At 49.4% G+C, this 17,572-nt stretch overlaps 1 protein-coding gene across 1 annotated transcript; it reads right to left on the bottom strand.

Moving 5' to 3' along the window:
* Positions 1-390: 390 nt before the first annotated feature.
* Positions 391-16,556, bottom strand: ATP1B2 (ATPase Na+/K+ transporting subunit beta 2). The gene is made up of 7 exons (XM_069218740.1): positions 16,290-16,556; positions 8,621-8,749; positions 7,617-7,721; positions 6,258-6,466; positions 4,821-4,889; positions 3,445-3,558; positions 391-1,697 (listed from the first exon to the last, which is right to left on the bottom strand). The coding sequence occupies exons 1-7, from the start codon at positions 16,396-16,398 to the stop codon at positions 1,539-1,541; spliced, it is 894 nt and encodes a 297-aa protein (XP_069074841.1). The 5' UTR covers positions 16,399-16,556; the 3' UTR covers positions 391-1,538.
* Positions 16,557-17,572: the final 1,016 nt, after the last annotated feature.

Genomic DNA, 17,572 nt, shown 5'->3' with positions numbered 1-17,572 from the left:
AAAATCACCCGAAATGAAGTTGAGAAACTGAACCAGGGAGACGTTTGCAGAAGTGCAGGGCAAAGTTTGAAATATTGAATATTCCCACTTTTAAGCTATAAACCCAGAATTGGTACAGCATCCACGACTCCACCTCAAATCCCCCCCGCCCCTCACTTCACAATAGTTACATTGTGGCACTAGAAGAGCAACACACCTTCTGAAACAAGAGCTTGAAACCCCTGTTTTTATCATTACAAGCAAGCCAGCTTGCAGACAGACTACTTGCCCTTCCAAGGAGGTCACAGTACACATTTTGTGTTTTTTTTTCCTTCCGTGGTTTATTTTACAATAAAAATGTTTTCCAACCCATCAAAAATTCTACAATGATAAAATAAACAAGATATTCAATTTAATCTTGGCTCACCGATTTAATAGGGTTATTTTGCCACAATGGCACCCGTTGACGAAGACCTGGCATGACTGAAAACAAAGCCTTCTCATTTATGGCTGCTTGCTTACCCATGTCACATGATCTCACACTGCCAGTCTCTTTTGGATGTCAGCCTTTCCTGGGCCATGGGTACCTGTAACCACAACATCTGAGAAGGTGTGCGTGTTCACTCACCTACTGCCCTGCTCCAGTTGCACCTCTAAAAAGCATTGAAAAGAGCAGTGTGCTAAAGGAAGACTGAATGAGCGCAGCAAAGGAAGTAAGAATGCGCACGGACAAATGCATAAGGAATGCACGCGTGCTAGAGGAAGGAGGAATGCGTGTGCGGGCAAAGTAAGGAGGAAAGCATATCCCTACAGGTGCTGACGGGGAATCATGCCCTCGATATCTATATACAAGAATTACTAGGACACAAAATTCTAAGCAAGAAATAATTGCCATTCCTGGGTTGACCACTGTTGTCTGAGAATTGTGCCTACCACACATCCCAGAATGCAGGTCTGGGTGCAGAATGATAAAGAAGGAAAAGAGGGACCCGAGGATTCCCACCACAACAAAGGTTTTCATACGAAAAAACTTATCGATTAAAAAAACAAAAAAAAACGCCCTCATGGAGGGATAAATATTTGAATGGCTCTTAAGGAAGCAGAGACTAAGTTGTAGAGAGCACATTTATTATAAGTCCTGCTTCCCTCACTCACACCTTGAGTATCTTTTCCAACCCTAGATCGAAGATGGGTCCTACCCACTCCCACTAGCAAATGTTAGGATTTGTAGAACAGAGCAGAGCCTTAAACCTGTTTGTCTAAGGCTGGGTATGTGCGGAGTGACACATTTCTGTCCAAGATGAGGAGTAAGGGATGGTGGAAGGTCCAAAGTTCGCGACATCCCTTTGATGTCAGCTTGCCTTCGTATCTGCTTTCTTCTCGTCTTCCGTGGTCTTCTTTACCCTACAGGGGTCCAGAGATGGGGCAAATAAATGAAAAACCCCATCCAAACCCCATTGTTCCTCTGTCCTCTTCCCTTTGCTTGCTCCACAATGACAAGTTCATCCAGAGCCCTACAGCACGGGCACGAAGTGAAATTACTAAAAAGTGAAGTGGGCTCATTGGTTGACACGAAGTTTGAAATTTACGCGCCCAGCAAAGTTGTCACGAGTCTCGAATTTGATATTCTTGGCGTAGATGGCACATTTGATGTTGTAGTCAGTGTTCATGGTCAGGTTGCTAAACTGGACAGCCACGATTGGTTGGGTGTAGTTTGTCTATAAAAAAAAATGTAACAAATCTACATTAGAAAAAAACAAGGAAGTATTGGGAGAAACTATGAGCTGCAAAATGACCACTGAAGGAACCATAACAACCAGTGCTGTATCATTTCTGACTGAATCATGTATGTCCCCACCTCTTTGTAATGCACAATGGGAAGGAAGCTTGCCGATCTGCACATTGGATGCATTTGCTTTTCTACATGCATGTTGAGTTTGCACTGCTAGTGCTCATGCTTTATTTGCTGTTTGTCAAAGAGGCAACCGTGGACGTCTGCTGTTCAGTCTATACCATTTCTGCATGTGATGATGGTGGCTGGCTGTGCTGCACCTATTCTGTGTGTGATTGAAGCTTGACCTGCTATCTGAGACGCCTTGGACTTCTGCTGTCCATGCTAAATGAGGGTGAAGCTTGCACATGTGATGGCTGTGCTGCACTTATTCTCTCTGTGATGGAAGTTTGACCTATCATCAATGGACAACATTGCACCTCTCCTAGAAGTGCTGTTCCTGCTCAGTCTTTGATGGGGATGCTGCACTTTTGCTGCCTCTAATGCACTTTTTGTCTAGGATCTCTTCTTCATGAGTGAGGCGGGGTCTAGCTCCTGCTATCCCTGGTCTGTGCTGTATGAGGTGGCTTTGCCCAGCCTCGTCTTAAGTTGCATCTGTGTCTTTTGTTGGGGGTAAGGGTGTGTGCTTGCACTTGTACTTCCTACACTTGTTCTCTGTGTTTGAGAAATCCTGCTGATTTGCTACCCATGCTGTATTTGCCCTGCATGCAATGAAGCTTATGCTGATACTACTTGTGGTCACATGTTTATGAGGCTGGTCCCTGCAGTTTTGCTGCACATCATGTGCTTACTTTGTGTGTTAATATTAACTGGCTCCACTTTGCGAGAGTAACTTGTGCTGTACCTGCCTTTTCTTTACCAGTTCAAAGTAAGTTAAGGAATATTTCTCTGGTGCTTCTCAAGTGTGCATGTTGTGTGTGTGGTGGCTGCAGTGTGCATATTGTGAGTGTGGTGGAGCTTCCTCAATTGTGTGTGTGTGGTGGTGATTTCTGTAGTGTGCATGTTGTTTGTCTGAGATGTGCTACTTCCTATGGTGTGCTTGGTGTATGTGTTTGTGTGTGGAATGTGTGATGGGTAATTTTGCCCTGGTGCTTCGTGTAGTGTGTATGTTTGATGTGGGATGATGCTTCCTCTATCGTGCATGTTGCATGTGTGATGGGGAATCTTGCACTGGTGTGCAGGTCTCCCTGAAGCTGCACCTGTTCGCTTGCGCTGCAGGCTGTGCTTTCCATGTGTGTCAGTGTGTGATAGTGCTTTCTGTACAATATTTTGTGTGTGAGAAAGCTTCTTCTGAAGCTACTTTTGCTGTTCCCATTCAATGTGAGAGTGGTGCCTGCAGCACTTATGTTCATGATGTACCCATTTTCTGTTTTGCTCAGTGCCCTTCCTGTTCTGGGTGAATGGAATCTGCACTAGTGCCTTGTTTATGAGTTAGAAAGTTTGCAGACTTGTTTGCTGTACTCATTTTGTGTGTGAGGACAGCTAGCACTGCTGCTGCTGGACATGTTTTGTCACTTGCAATCTTATTTCCTTCCCCCTTCCATATCATCTAACTCTGTTATTGACTCCTCTCCTTTTGCTTGTGTGTATGATGGACAAACCCCTTCTGGTGGACTATGCACACGGGAGGAGACACTGTGTAGGTGGGACAAAAGGCCTTCTTTAGGGCTTACCTGAGCTTTCTTTCCGTAGTAGGGAAAATACTTGAGGCTTAAGATTCCATAACTATTTGCATCAGCACTGCTGCTGCTCGGGAAGTAAGTTGCAAGAAGACCGTCTGCAGATTTCTGTAGAGGAAAAGCAGAGAGGTAAGTCCAAAACTGCACGATATGGACTAACTTAGTGCGCCTTGCTACCACCACAGGCAACTAACCCTAAATAAAGTTAGAGCTCTCCCGATTCTCACGATTTACTGCTGGGACATGCTCAAGATCACCCTATGTGTAAGAAGGTAGAAGTTAAGACATGCATCTTCATGCAAATCTATTGTGCAATGTGACTATAATAAGCGATAGGTGAATCATGGGTTGATGTGTGGCAGTATGCCTAAGGTCAAGGCTTGATAAAGGTAGGAGGCACCAGAAAGTGTGCCACCCCAGTGTTAAGATGGCATCTGTATTAACCTCAGGGAAAGGTGTTAGTATGGGTGGGACAGGCCACATGAAACATAAATCATCTCTAATTTTAGTTACGCTTCACAAGATTAGCACAGAGAGCGAGGATGAGCAAGAACCAAAACTACCAATTATCAGACTTCCTGGAGATTTGCATCTCATTATAATGTGCCACCTCCCAATATGTCACACTCCACCCGTACCGAGTCAAATTATAAGAAAGTAATCATAATGTGCCATCTTTGCCTATTGCACCTCTCAGTATTTAGTTGAAGGCCAGATCGCTAAAGCCAAAAAGCTTCCTTTATATTTTTAGGGCTAAAGGACTGAGACATGTGTATGGGAAGCAAGAGAGCAGCCTAGATTGCAAAATACATTTGTGATATATTGGATCCTTTTGCAGAGATCTGGGGAGCAGCAGTCTCTAATAATGGACCAGAAGGGTGTTAACATTCACAGAGAAACGTCCTGAGGACGGTAAATCACAGTACATCTGTCATTCAGAACTGTAGATACCCCTGATTCACCCTGTGACAGGCTGACCACTTTCTTGTGTGAACGCAGTGCAGCAGGAGGCTCAAGCAGACTGAACACTACAGATATAATCATGGAAGTTCCTGCGAGTAGGATAGGCCCCACCGCGTGCACATTCTATAGTTTGTGGAGGGAAAATGGTGGGTGTAGAGTCTCTGCTTATGTTCTTACCAACCCACTCTGAGCAGATCTCAGTCGCTGAAGAAAGGAATAGAGAAAAAAGTGATAAAGATGAAGAACTGAAAAGACACCCAAAGCAGCTCGAAAGATGTGCCGGTGGGTCCTTGGCCCCAAAGAAATTATTTAGAAGGGATCAGAAGAGCCGAATAAACACAGAGCAAAAATTGAAGGAGAGAGGGGACAGGGCAGATTGGAGGCCAGACATGCACAAACATACTTACAGGTGCAGAGCAGTTGACAGTCACATAAGTTTGATTGGTAAAGAGTGGCTCTGGCCGGAAGTTGATGACCTGAAGAAGAGACACATGCAAGAGTCAAAGTCTGGCTTTTGACCCACCTCTGAAATTGAACACACCCAAACAGCATCCTACATGGTGCAACACATGTTATAAAAAGCTTGAAGCAGTTCGATCACACCACCCCAAAACTAAAGCAACTACATGGTTCCTCACTGAAAGTAGGGGTGGGCTGAATTTTTATGTCCGTCGCCATATTTGGAGTAATTTAGTAATTCCATCTTACTCATGTAACGCAGAATTACTAATTAATTCCACCATTCTGCCAGCAAAATCAAATCAGCACTATAATGGCACTCAAACAGGTTTAAAGAGAGCAGTCCCTCTATTTTTTAAAAAACACTGCAGAAAAAATACTGAGGGGCATGCAGTGCACTGTACTAAAGTGCATAACCCCCAGTGCACTTACACAAGTATGTAAGGGCACCGGGGGGTATGTTTTGCACTTTGTGGTGCCCAGTCTGGATTGTTGGATTTACATGGAATTTTAATGTAACTCTGCGGAAATCCGTGGAATCAAACTCCTCTAGTTCTGCCCGCGGCTAATCATCGTTAAGATCTGATGCATCACCAACAAGGCTATCTGACATAAGAAACTTGAACGTGAAAATAATTGCATCAAGTGGACAATGCTAAACCAGGAGCCAGGACATCAGACTGGAGATGAAGAAATGCACCAAGGAAAGAGCAGATAGCCATTGTTATCTATTTAGGCACCCAGTATCTGGAACAGCAGAAGGCCGTCTCTTTAAAGAGCCCCACTCCAACACACAATAGGAACCTTCAGACAACCTGCAATTTTTTATCATTTGTTTAGGCCCTAGGTCTATTGAAGGGGGGCATATCCTGTGCATTAGTTACTAAAGTACAGATCCTCTGCACACATTTGTAGGGAGTGGATAGATCCCAAACATATGGACATTATGATGTGGAAATACCCCAGTCAACCACATATTAGAAAGTAGACGCCCCCCCTGCGTCCAGACTATAGATGTTTTACAGATCCCTTGTACCAAGCTTCTGAGTAGATAGTTGGCCTGAACCCTGACAGTTTCTCCGCACCCAGACTGTAGGAAGTGGACAAAGCCTATGGACCCACACATTGGAAGGTATACAGATTCCTTTCCCTCTGGCCATAGGAATTGCACTGTCACCTTCATTAGGGATTGGGCAGACCCCCTTCACCCACATTTCAGGATGCTGGCAGATCCTCGTGACCCACATTACTCTGAGCAGAGTACCCCTGGGGCCACTATTGATTGATTCCTCAAGATACTGATGAAGGCTAATCAAAGTTTGTCTTGCCTGCCTCTTCTTCCCCAGGATCCTAAAGGCAAACGGGGAGCTCAACTGCCAACCTACCCTGTTCATCTTGATAAGGACGCAAGGTGTGCCTCTCGAGTAGCCGTAGGTGGGGTCATCGTCACCAGAACAACTGGCAAGTAAAGACCGGTTGAACTGGCAGGCTGTTTTAGGGTGATTTCTCACATCGCCGCTGTCATCCTGAAGGTTGTAGCCACTGGTGAAGTTGCAAGGTACGTTGTTGTCTGCCTGGTTGGAATCATTGTAACCTAAGAAGTAAGCATTAAGGACGTGTTATAACTGCTGTGGTTCATGCATCGAAGTGAAGATGCAGACTAGAAGACCCCAGTCGAATTGGAGTGTTACCCCCCTATTGGGTAATTGATTGATCTGCACTTATTGTTTGGATTGAATGGCGGTCAGGTAGACATCTTTTAGAATGTTATCCATATGTTGTTGGGTTTTACAGCATGATGCTGCAATATTCAAGAATGTTCATGGTCTGCCTCATGCTACAGTGGTGTCCAAATGTGGCCATGTTATTCAATCTTGGGTTTGTAGTGGTGACTAGGTAAATAGTCTAATTTGGTTGTCTACAGGCGTGTTCCACTGTGATACCCAGTTAGTCGTATTCTATAATAACCTCTGGGGATAGTCAATTCTGGCGAGTCTGGGCACAGTTTGTATTGAATATTGTGCACATGTATTTTCAATTGAGTGGTGACAACATGCATGGAGGAGGGGATTGTTTATGTGTAGTCTTGGAATCCAGTACAGTTCTGATTTATAATCCTGTCTCTCTACGGTATCAATTATACTGACATGTTCAGATAGTCAAGAATGCTTTTACAGTACCTGTGAAAGTGGTGTTGAGGGAGCTGTGCTGTAGAATATTCTAGAATATTGTATTTGCACTTTATTCCAAAATGGCGTGTTTGTATTGCTGTGTTCATCTATGTTCTACTGTAGTGCTCGGGTGTAGTTCGGCCAGGTTCTAGGTGTTTAGGTAGCTGTCTTCTGAAATGCATCTGTGTGCATGCCTGTACTACACAGACATGTTCTAGAATGAGTGTTATCTTAACATGTCCTTATTTGAAACCAGGATTTAGACTACTTCCTTTTACTCATGGATCTATAACATGGTACCGAAATAGTGCTCTAGAATATACAAGTATATTCCTGATCTATATTAATGCCCAGGTTTAAGAATGTTAAGTGCGCACATGTGTATTCCACTGGTCCCCATTTATACTTGTGACTGTCCTAGAATGTGTCATGTTGTAGAATGTTGTCAGCAAACGTGGTATATGGTACATTGTATTCTACAATGTGCATGTCTACGATCTAGAATGCTTTTCTTTGTGTTCATGATGGGTTCAGAATGGTGAATGTTATAGCACGGTGCCAGGAAGTACTTACTTAACAGGAAGTTGTTCAGCGCACTGACACTGGCGTTCCAGGAGGAGCTGTCTGACACATTGTAAACAATGTCCAAGGAATCGGTTTTGGGGCGAATCATCAGCCCTGCAGGAAAACACGTCTCAGAATTAATAGAGTAATAAAGTGAAACTATGTCAATTCCGCCCACCCCTAATTTAAAGTCCCCATCATCCAAACCAGGAGCTAGGACATCAGACTGGAGATGAAGAAATGCACCACGCAAAGAGCAGATCATCTTCATCTATTCAAGCACCCAGGATCTGGAACACCAGAAGACCTATCTCTTCAAAGAGCCCCACTCCAACACACAACAGAAACATGTGGCAAGGTCACAGGTGAACACCAGACCTGTCACGTTTCCCAGGTCCATGCTTGATGAGCTGACCCACTCCAGGATTTTTAATTAAATTCTGGGACTTGTGGTTGTGTTTATTCCACTATAAGACTCGGACTACACATCCTGGACTGTAAAAACCTGGACTGGAGCAGTTCATTACCCACGGACCTGGAATACTTGGCAGTGAGGGACTACTGTGATAGACCCTACATCAAATACAACAGGCATGTTCAGACGAGTCAGATAACATTCCCATTTTGTGTTATGTTCAGGCATGGTTTTTTTTGCCAACAGCACTTTGCATGCTGGGATTTTTAGCTCATCTGTCTGTAAATTAAAAGTAAAAGTCTCAAAATGCAGTATTCTGTTTGATAGAAAGCCAAGATTTGGCTAATGGTTTCACACATGACAGGGAACCACTGAACAGCCATGGGGCAAGAGGTACCTCCGTGTGTGCTGCTTGGCTGTACCTGTGTCCAATGTGAGGAAAGTGCCGGGATCACCCTTTGTAAGTCTGCCTGTGTACACCAGTGCATGGAAAGTCAGTAAGGCAGACAGCATGGAGGGTGCTGTGATGGTCACACCTGACAGACAAGTCACATATGTTTCATGTATGTCCATGCAGTGTCCCCAGGTGCATTCTTACCTGGGTTGGAGAGGCGGTCAGTGTACTTGGGCGTGTACTCATCAATGGTCTGCAACATGACCCACATGGTGAGACTGAAGAGGGCGGTGAGGAAGGCGTAGAAAACCAAGTAGAAGAGGAGGATGAGGGCTGTGGAGAAAGGGAGACGGTGTTACAACTCACTCATTACTACCATGGCATTAAATGTATCTACTCTGGGAGGAAGGCTTGGCCATGCAGCTGGCATAAAGGGTCATATTTATGAGCCTCGCATCACATTTGCACCACGCAAAGTGGCACAAGGTTCTCAGTCAGATGTATGAGGCCACACAAAGCCACTTTGTGCGGCTTTTAGTGGCCTCATAAATCTAGAGTAGTCCAACGCAGTGCAAGTCGCTGCGCTACTCTGCCCTGGGTAGGCGTTCCATGGACGCTGCGGTGGGTGTTCCCACGCAACTCCCATGGATTTTTGACGCATCCCCATATTTACAAGACCTCTGGACGTGCCAAAACCTTACGCCTCAGGGGAGGCACATCGAGGAGAAATATCTTTATTTCGACTTTTTTTTCCTCTTTCTGTGTGTGCTGCATTATGCAGCACACATAGAGAAGAAACCTCTCAGGGTGTTTTTGTGCAGGAAGGTATTCCTTCCTGAACAAAAACAATCCTGCTTGCAGTGCAGACACCTTTGCGCCACACGGCACCAGCGCAGGAGGAAAGGACAGAAATGTGCCAAATGCCATAGACACAGCACATTCCTGCCCTTTCCCTGTGAAGCAGCGCAGCCAGCAAAAAAAACATATATGCCCCTAGTGCCAGCAGCCTATGCCACTGAGCTCTTCCACCACCCAAACATTTCTCAGGACTGACTGAATCTCTGACCCACTATCCCTGCAACAGGCCCCATCAGGATCCAGACCCTCTCGGCGCTTGCAGTGAGGACTTTCAAACAGACTTGCACGGGCTTAGGCGCTGCAGATGTGGGGCCTCGAGTCCGGGACTCTGCTCCAGGTGACATCCCACACCCGCACCGTTGGGTCGTCTTTCTTCTCTGCATGGGCTCCAGAGATTTAGACCTCATGCAGAATCTCATCTGACTGCCTAGGAGGGTGTTTATTTTTATTTTCCACTGATTCCCAGGGCCATAACTGCAGGCTTCCGAAGGGTCCTGTGCTGAGCCAATGGCTGCGGTGATGCTAGAGCAGGTTCTGCAAAGTCGGTCCTGGAGAGCCCGGTCCATGCCAGGTTTTTAGCATATCCACATTTAGAAAAATTTAGATTTCTGAAACATCTTTTTTCTAAATGTGGATATGGTAAAAACCTGGCATGGACCAGGCTCTCCAGGACCGACTTTGCAGAACCCTGGAGCGAAGCGGGCGCAGCACGACCACAGTACGTCTATGGCCCTTGTGCCAGAAGCCCAGATCTCTGCATCCAAGGCACAGTGCCCCGTGCGCATGCGCCCTCCTGCCAACCTCGGGCAGCGCGACAGCACAACAAGAGTGCCCTCTCTACAGGACAGTGACACCTACATGCTGACACCTGGTGCTGAGGGAGGAGACCCTGTCCTGGACAAGGCATTAGGCGAACACATGTCACTTCCAAGGCACTACATGTGACCTGGCACCGGTCCGTGCAGAGCTGCAATCCACTGAGCAAAAGCTTTTAATCTCAAATTCCCAGAAAAGGCGGGAAGGCTGTGGTATTAAATATAGCGGCTCTGCGGCTAACGGGAAACCCGCCGCCCCCGAAAGTTGCTGCATTATTACAACGAAGAGGGATAGTTTATACTCGAGTACCAGTGGGATGGGGCGACGTTCTACACATTATCTGCATTCATCTGTCTCTTTGCAGCCCCCCAACCCCGCCATAGCGGCTGACACTGTACCAAGTAGGGGCGTAGCTTCGGGGAGGTGGTGGGCAGTGTTTGCGGTGTTACACCCCCATAATAAATGTATTCTGTAGTAAGTATTTGGGTACGGGTGCCTAAATCGGGTATAGTGAGCTGTTAGTCGGTTTTGATTTGGGAATTTCACATACACACAAACAAAAACACACGTGTGTTCGTTTCAGAGGTCTTAAAAATGTTTTTTGTTTAAACAAAATATTACGTTTTAAGTCCCCCTCACAATCCGCACTATTCTCCTTTCCTATCGCTCCTAAAGCGCACCCCGCCCTGCTTCTCATATAATGTATTTAACCAACGTGAATTATGAAGCTCACCCCCCAGTCTTACTGGCCCAGCTACGGCCCTGCCACCAGAGGTGACCATCTGGGCACATCAGCCATCGGGAAGGACGGAGGTGGCAAGACTCAGGGTGAAGGCTTTGATATCCGGTGCCATTCATCCATGTGAGCACCACAGCCTGCAGTGCATGCATCTAGAAGATTACCTCAGCCTGCATTGCGTGAATCTACAAGAGCACCTGTCACTGCAGTGCTTGCATCAACAAGAGCACCTCTCCTTGCAGTGTGCGCATCTAGAAGAGCACCACAGCCTGCTGTGTGTGAATCTACAAGAGCACCTCTCCCTACAGTGTGTACATCTCCAAGAGCACCTCAGCCTGAGGTGCGTGCATCTACAAGATTACCGCAGCCTGCAGTGCGTGAATCTACAAGAGCACCTGTCACTGCAGTGCTTGCATTGACAAGAGCACCTCTCCTTGCAGTGTGCGCATCTAGAAGAGCACCACATCCTGCTGTGTGTAAATCTACAAGAGCAGCTCTCCCTACAGTGCGTACATCTACAAGAGCACCTCAGCCTGAGCCTGTGGTGCGTGCATCTACAAGATTACCGCAGCCTGCAGTGCGTAAAGCTACAAGAGCACCTCAGCCTGCAGTGCGTGAATCTACAAGAGCACAACAGTCTGCAGTGGGTGCATCTACAAGAGCACCTCAGCCTGCAGTGCGTAAATTACAATAGCACCTCAGCCTGTAGAGCGTGCATCTACAATGGGGGGAGGGAGCGGTGACCTCCGCTCAAGGAGTTTGCAGAATTTTTCACGCTCTGCTTAGAGCGTGGAGTTGGCAAAACTCTGTGTAGTGGAGTTTTTTAATTGCTTGCACTCATCAACGGGGAGTTAGTGAGGGCGAACAAGGAAAATCTTACTCGAGACCACCTCCCGGCAAGATTTCTCAGCGTGGGTGGTCGCAGATGGTTGCGACTGCTCGTGTTGAGAAGCCTTCAGTTCACGTTGAGGTAGCTGCTGCTCGAGTGGAAAATCAACTCAAGCGGCAGAGAAGAAGCAGCACCCTCTTGCATTGTGCAGGGATCCGTTCTCACTGATTTCTCAGCGCAGAACAAACACCTGATGCTAAAAGCAGTGCAAATGGCTCGACCTAATGCACTCCACAGCTTGCGGGACTCTGTGTTGTGCAGTGGCGTTTTTTGGGCACTTTGCGGAGCTCCGCGTAGCACAACTTCATGAACTCCGCCCAGGCCTAATCTAAAAGAGCAGCTCAGCTTTTGAGCATACAAGAGCACCTCTCCCTGCAGTGCATGCACCCATGAAACCCCTCAGCCTGCAGTGCGCATGCCATGCCTGGATTCCTAAGCCCACTCTACCAGCAGTACAGTGCCTATGTGACGTCTGCTTCCAGTGTCAGGTGTCACTCCACAAGACCTTTTGTCCCCTTGCACGTGAGCATGAGACAACCCACACCTCCAGGGGAAAAGAACCGGTTCACCTGCACACCACCACCACCTGCACTAAACTCTAAGCCTGGTTCTGCATCAGGTGCAGTCAAGGCAAACCCATTCACCCCGGGAGAGCGGGTGAGGGAGAAACATGAGTACAGCAAGAAGCAAGTGCTAAGCAAGGCCTCCCTGTCAAGCAAGAGGCAGCCAATCAGAAGCCGTGAAGAATGGACCAGGCACCTATTCCCCTGTGACATCTACAGAAGGCTAAATAGAAGAAAAGAGCAGAAGAAAGCAAGGATGTGAATAAGCTATAAATAAGCAGCAGGGAAATGGCAGGGATGTCCTCAAGAAGTAGATGGTCTACAATAAAATGTCTCAGTACTAACCAGTATATAAAATAATGAGCTATTTCAGCTCTAGAGCTAGAAGGCTTTCGGCAGCTCCATGGGGGCTCGGCCTGCTATGAACTAAATCCCATCTAGAAAGAACCATGAATGCCATAATCTAACAGAGAGTAACTTTTTTTTTAACAACGAGCTCATGTCAACACTGCTTTTGTGATGTCCTCTGGACGACCAAGTTCACCAGAAGAGTTGGCCAATGAGGACATTGAACATACAGCTCAGTAGCCCACTCCAACAACGGGCATGTTGGTCCTCCGTAACTCTAAATCTCATCTCATGTTTTCAAGAAGTGAGATTTTCAACAAGGTAGAGCAAATAATGAAAAAAAAATGCAGCAACCCCCCTCCAGTCGTGGTAGTCAGTCCTCCTAAACAAAATGGCCACCACTGGCGAACACGAGTCAACCAAACTCCCGGAGACAACTGTTCTCAGCAGAGATCAACCCTGGTGGGGGAGGGAGAAGGAGGGACCTCAAAGGCAGCCAATCACTGCAGTAGTTGCTGAGACATCCGCAAGGGTGATCACCAGATGTAGCATAATTAAACGGAGTGAGATGATTAATCCGAGAGGAGCCCGCGCACCCCCCACGCTTTAAGTCCCATAATCCCCCTTCATGGAGGGCATTGCTGTGAGTCAGGTCTAGGGAGGTGGATGGGGGGAAGAGGTGCATGCTGGGAAGCCCCATAACAAGAGGGAAGCCACATGGCTTTCTGACACAGATAAGAGGTAAGTGTCCTGGAGGTGTGGTGTTTTGGGGAATCGAAATGATAATTTTGATCCCATTAATATCCCCTCCGATCGTGATTGATCACAGATCACATGGAGCTGTCTCCATCAAAGATGAGGACAAAAATATACCATGTCCAGGTTTGACAAGTCCAACAACAAATACACTTAATGTAGGCTGTGTGTGCGCATGTGAGCGAGCGGGGTGGGGATTTGAATGGGAGGGGCACTGGTTCACCTACATACCCCCCAGGACGGCTGCACCCTTCACCTGGAGGGCTCCTGGCACCAGCCTCTAAATTCATAATTGGCACGAGCCTCTAAACTTCATACCACCAGGACGGACACATCTTTCACCTGGAGGGCTCCTGGCACCAGCCTCTAAACTTCATACCGCCCAGGAGGGATGCACCCTTCACCTGGAGGGCTCCTGGCACCGGCCTCTAAACTTCATAACGCCCGGGAGGGATGCACCCTTCACCTGGAGGGCTCCTGGCACCAGCCTCTAAACTTCACAAAGCCCAGGAGGGCTGCATCATTCACTTTCCCAGAGATGGGCAGTAGCGAGGCAGTACGGAGAGACTGACGAGGAGCAGTGCTGCGGGTGATGTGGGAACCGGGCGCTGAGAAGATGTACCGGAGAGAATGTGCAGCGAGAGGGAAGAGTGCATTAGAAGAAGGAGGAAGAGGGGCTGTAGACCGTGGAGAGTGCAGAGAATGAAAGCAGAGACTCAGGTGACAAGATGCCACGGAGAATGGGCAGGATGATGCCAAGGAGAGTTGGCAGGGTGATGCCACGGAGAGATGGCAAGGTGATGCCACGGAGAGAGGGCGGGGTGATGCCACGGAGAGAGGGCGGGGTGATGCCACGGAGAGAGGGCGGGGTGATGCCACGGAGAGAGGGCGGGGTGCAGCATGGGATAAGTGGGAGGGGGTGGGGTGGAGGAAACGGAGAGTGCAAGGTGGGATGGAGCCTGGAGAGGGCAACAAGGCCCTGACCCGACAGTGGAAGTGGGGAGCGGACAGAGGGATGGAGAGGGCAAGGGTGGGGACCAGGCGAGGGCCGCGAGTGGAAGAGGGGGCGTGAGGGAAGGAGAGGAGCAGGGAGGACGAGCCCCGGTGACTGCTGTCGTGGCATTTAATTTTGTGTAACGAATAATAAAATATCCGTACAATAAGTTATAAACGTTACAAAAACATAGATAACATGACGTGACACGGTCCTCGTCTGCCATGGGTGCCAGCCCCCTCCCCTGCTTGACTTCGGTGATAAACTAGATGGAAAGATTTAGGGAATCTGCCGGTGACCTGGCAGTCTGGGGGGTGTTGCTGGATCCTATTGGTGGGTGCGGGCGATGCTTGTGCCAAGTCAGAACCCAAGTGCCCAGTGTACCGCTCCAGTCACAGACACCAGAACCCGGCTGCACAGCCCGGTAAGGATCACTTCGCCGAACTAGAAATGTGAATGTAATATTGCGGTCAGACATGACCCGTTGCCCTGGTTACGCATCATCGCGGCGCGGATTGGCTGCAAGGCAAAGGCGGGCGCGGACTTTGAGATAACATCATGAGAGTGAGTGAGCGAGTGTGAGAGACGTGAGTTCCCAATCACGCACTGATGATCAAAGCTAGACAGCTCAGACTCGAAAAGGACCAGGGAACTTTGGGGGAGGAAGGGGACAGAGGCTAAAAAAAAACGGGGGAACCCCTATACCCACCCACGCCAAACATGCTCCCCGGCAACCCTCGTGCCATCATACCTGCAACGCCAACTGCACAAGAACCCCGTGCCACCGCTCTACCAACAACACCGTCATTTGGGCCAAGCATCCTCCGTGCCACCTGTCCGGTAACACCCGTACCGCCCTCTTATCTGGGCCCAGCATCACACATGCCACCTGTACGGTAACACCGGTACCCCCCTCTTATCTGGGCCCAGCATCCTCCGTGCCACCTGTCCGGTAACACCAGTGCCCCCCTCTCATCTGAGCCCAGCATCCTCCGTGCCACCTGTCCGGTAACACCAGTACCCCCCTCTCATCTGAGCGCAGCATCCTCCGTGCCACCTGTCCGGTAACACCAGTACCCACCTCTCATCTGAGCCCAGCATCGTCATTGCCATCTGTCCGTTAACACTTGTCCCACCCACTCACCTGGCCGAGCATCCCCCGTGCCACCTCTCTGGCACTACCACCCCAGTACTTTAACCAGCATCGCAACATTCACACCCCACACCGATGCTGTCCGGGCTCTGACGTGCCCCCTCTCCACCGGGGAGGGTCGACATCATGCCCTAGGCTTCCTACCGATGCCTTGGACCCCTCCTGCCCCTCACAGTTACCCAGCTCTGCCCACCGATGCCGTTAGCCCCCGCCCCTCCTCACCAAAGTGCCCCATCACCCACCCCCACCTGATGCCCTCGGATTCTCAGCCCCTTCCCCACCCCCCGGCCTGTGTTACCTGTACAGACTAAAGAAACAATGACGTGTAATCCCACAACCTGCAGATCCGGGGAGATCGGGATGCTGGATTCCGAGACACCGCACCAGATCGCTAGTTTGAGGGATCGAGTTGGGGGAGGTGCCCCCTTCGGATCACCCCATCCTGCTGCCCTCTGTTCTTTTAGCCCTAGCATCTGTGCAAAGGTTACCTACCCCTGTGCCATCCCTTCAGGGCAAAGGGAGACGGGGGGGGCAAGAGATGGGTTTGCATCATCATCCCTTTATGAGCCCCCGCCTCCATCATCACCCCTTCAGTGCCCCCCTACGACCCATGACTCCTACCCAGGCCCCGTGACACCCCTCTCCAACCCCAGGCTCCAGCTCCCTCGTTTCAGACCACCTCGACATGCTCAGCACCCCGTTCTCGCAGCGTGTCCATCAACCCCCGTTGCCCCAGTTTTTACCCCGGGTCTCTTACCCCAGCTGCTGCCAGTTCTGCCCAGGAACTCCCTGGTCCGGGGGTTCCATATGAACTGCTTGAACTCGGCCAGAGCCTGCCCACGAGGCTTCTTCTCTTTGATCTCCATCGCTGTCCTCTGCCTGGTCTCCTGGGCTCTGCCCTGGACGCTGTCCTCTGCCCGGTCTCCTGGCCTCTGCCCTGGACGCTGGTGGTGAGGGACGGGCTGGCAGGACGGAGCGGTGCTGCTGATGCAGGGCTGGCTGGTGCTGCACCTGGGCCGGGCATCAGGCCTATTTATGTTAATCCTTCGCACAAGCCACGCCCACTCGCCCCGCCCAAGGGGACGGTTCCTGCCCTTCTGTTGCAGGGGGCTGGGGATGCTTCAGAGGATGTCTCTGTGCACAGGTGTCAGTGTGAACCTCTGTGTGTGTGCCAGAGTATACCCGTGTGTGCCAGGATACACCTGCGTGTGCCCCAGTGCATGTCTGTGTGTGCCAGTGTATGCCTGTGTGTGTGCCCCAGTGCATGTCTGTGTATGCCAGTGTATGCCTGTGTGTGCGCCATGGTATACCTTTGTGTGCCCCAGTGCATGTCTGTGTGTGCCAGTGTATGCTTCTGTGTCTGCCAGGGTACACCTGTGTGCCCCATTGCATGTCTGTGTGTGCCAGGGTATACCTGCGTGTGCCCCAGTGCATGTTTGTGTGCCAGTGTGTGCCTGTGTGTGTGCCATGGTATACCTGTGTGTGCCCCAGTACATGTCTGTGCCAGTTTGTGCCTCTGTGTGTGTGCCAGGGTACACCTGTGTGCCCCAGTGCATGTCTGTATGTGCCTCTGTGTTTGCCAGGGTATACCTGTGTGTGCCAGGGTATACCTGCGTGTGCCCCAGTGCATGTCTGTGTGTGCCAGAGGGCATACCTGTGTGTGTGCCAGTGTATGCCTCTGTGTGTGCCATGGTATACCTGCGTGTGCCACAGTGCATGTCTGTGTGTGCCAGTGTATGCCTCTGTGTGTGCCCCAGTGTATGTCTGTGTGTGCACCAGTGCATATCTGTGTGTGCCAGTCTGTGCCTCTGTGTGTGCCAGGGAATACCTGTGTGTGCCCCAGTGCATGTCTGTGTGTGCCAGTGTATGTCTCTGTGTGTGCCATGGTATACCTGCATGTGCCCAGTGCATGTCTATGAGTGCCAATGTATGCCTCTGTGTTCTTCATTGCATGTCTGTGTGTGCCTCGGTGTGCCCCAGTGCATGCCTGTGTGCGTGAGAGGATGCCTCTGTGTGTCCCAGGGTAACCTTGTGCGTGCC

The sequence above is a fragment of the Pleurodeles waltl genome, chromosome 12 (genome assembly GCF_031143425.1).
Source record: "Pleurodeles waltl isolate 20211129_DDA chromosome 12, aPleWal1.hap1.20221129, whole genome shotgun sequence".
Taxonomy (NCBI): domain Eukaryota; kingdom Metazoa; phylum Chordata; class Amphibia; order Caudata; family Salamandridae; genus Pleurodeles; species Pleurodeles waltl.
Note: the sequence above shows the minus strand (reverse complement) of the source record. Positions and strands in the feature narration are given on the sequence as shown.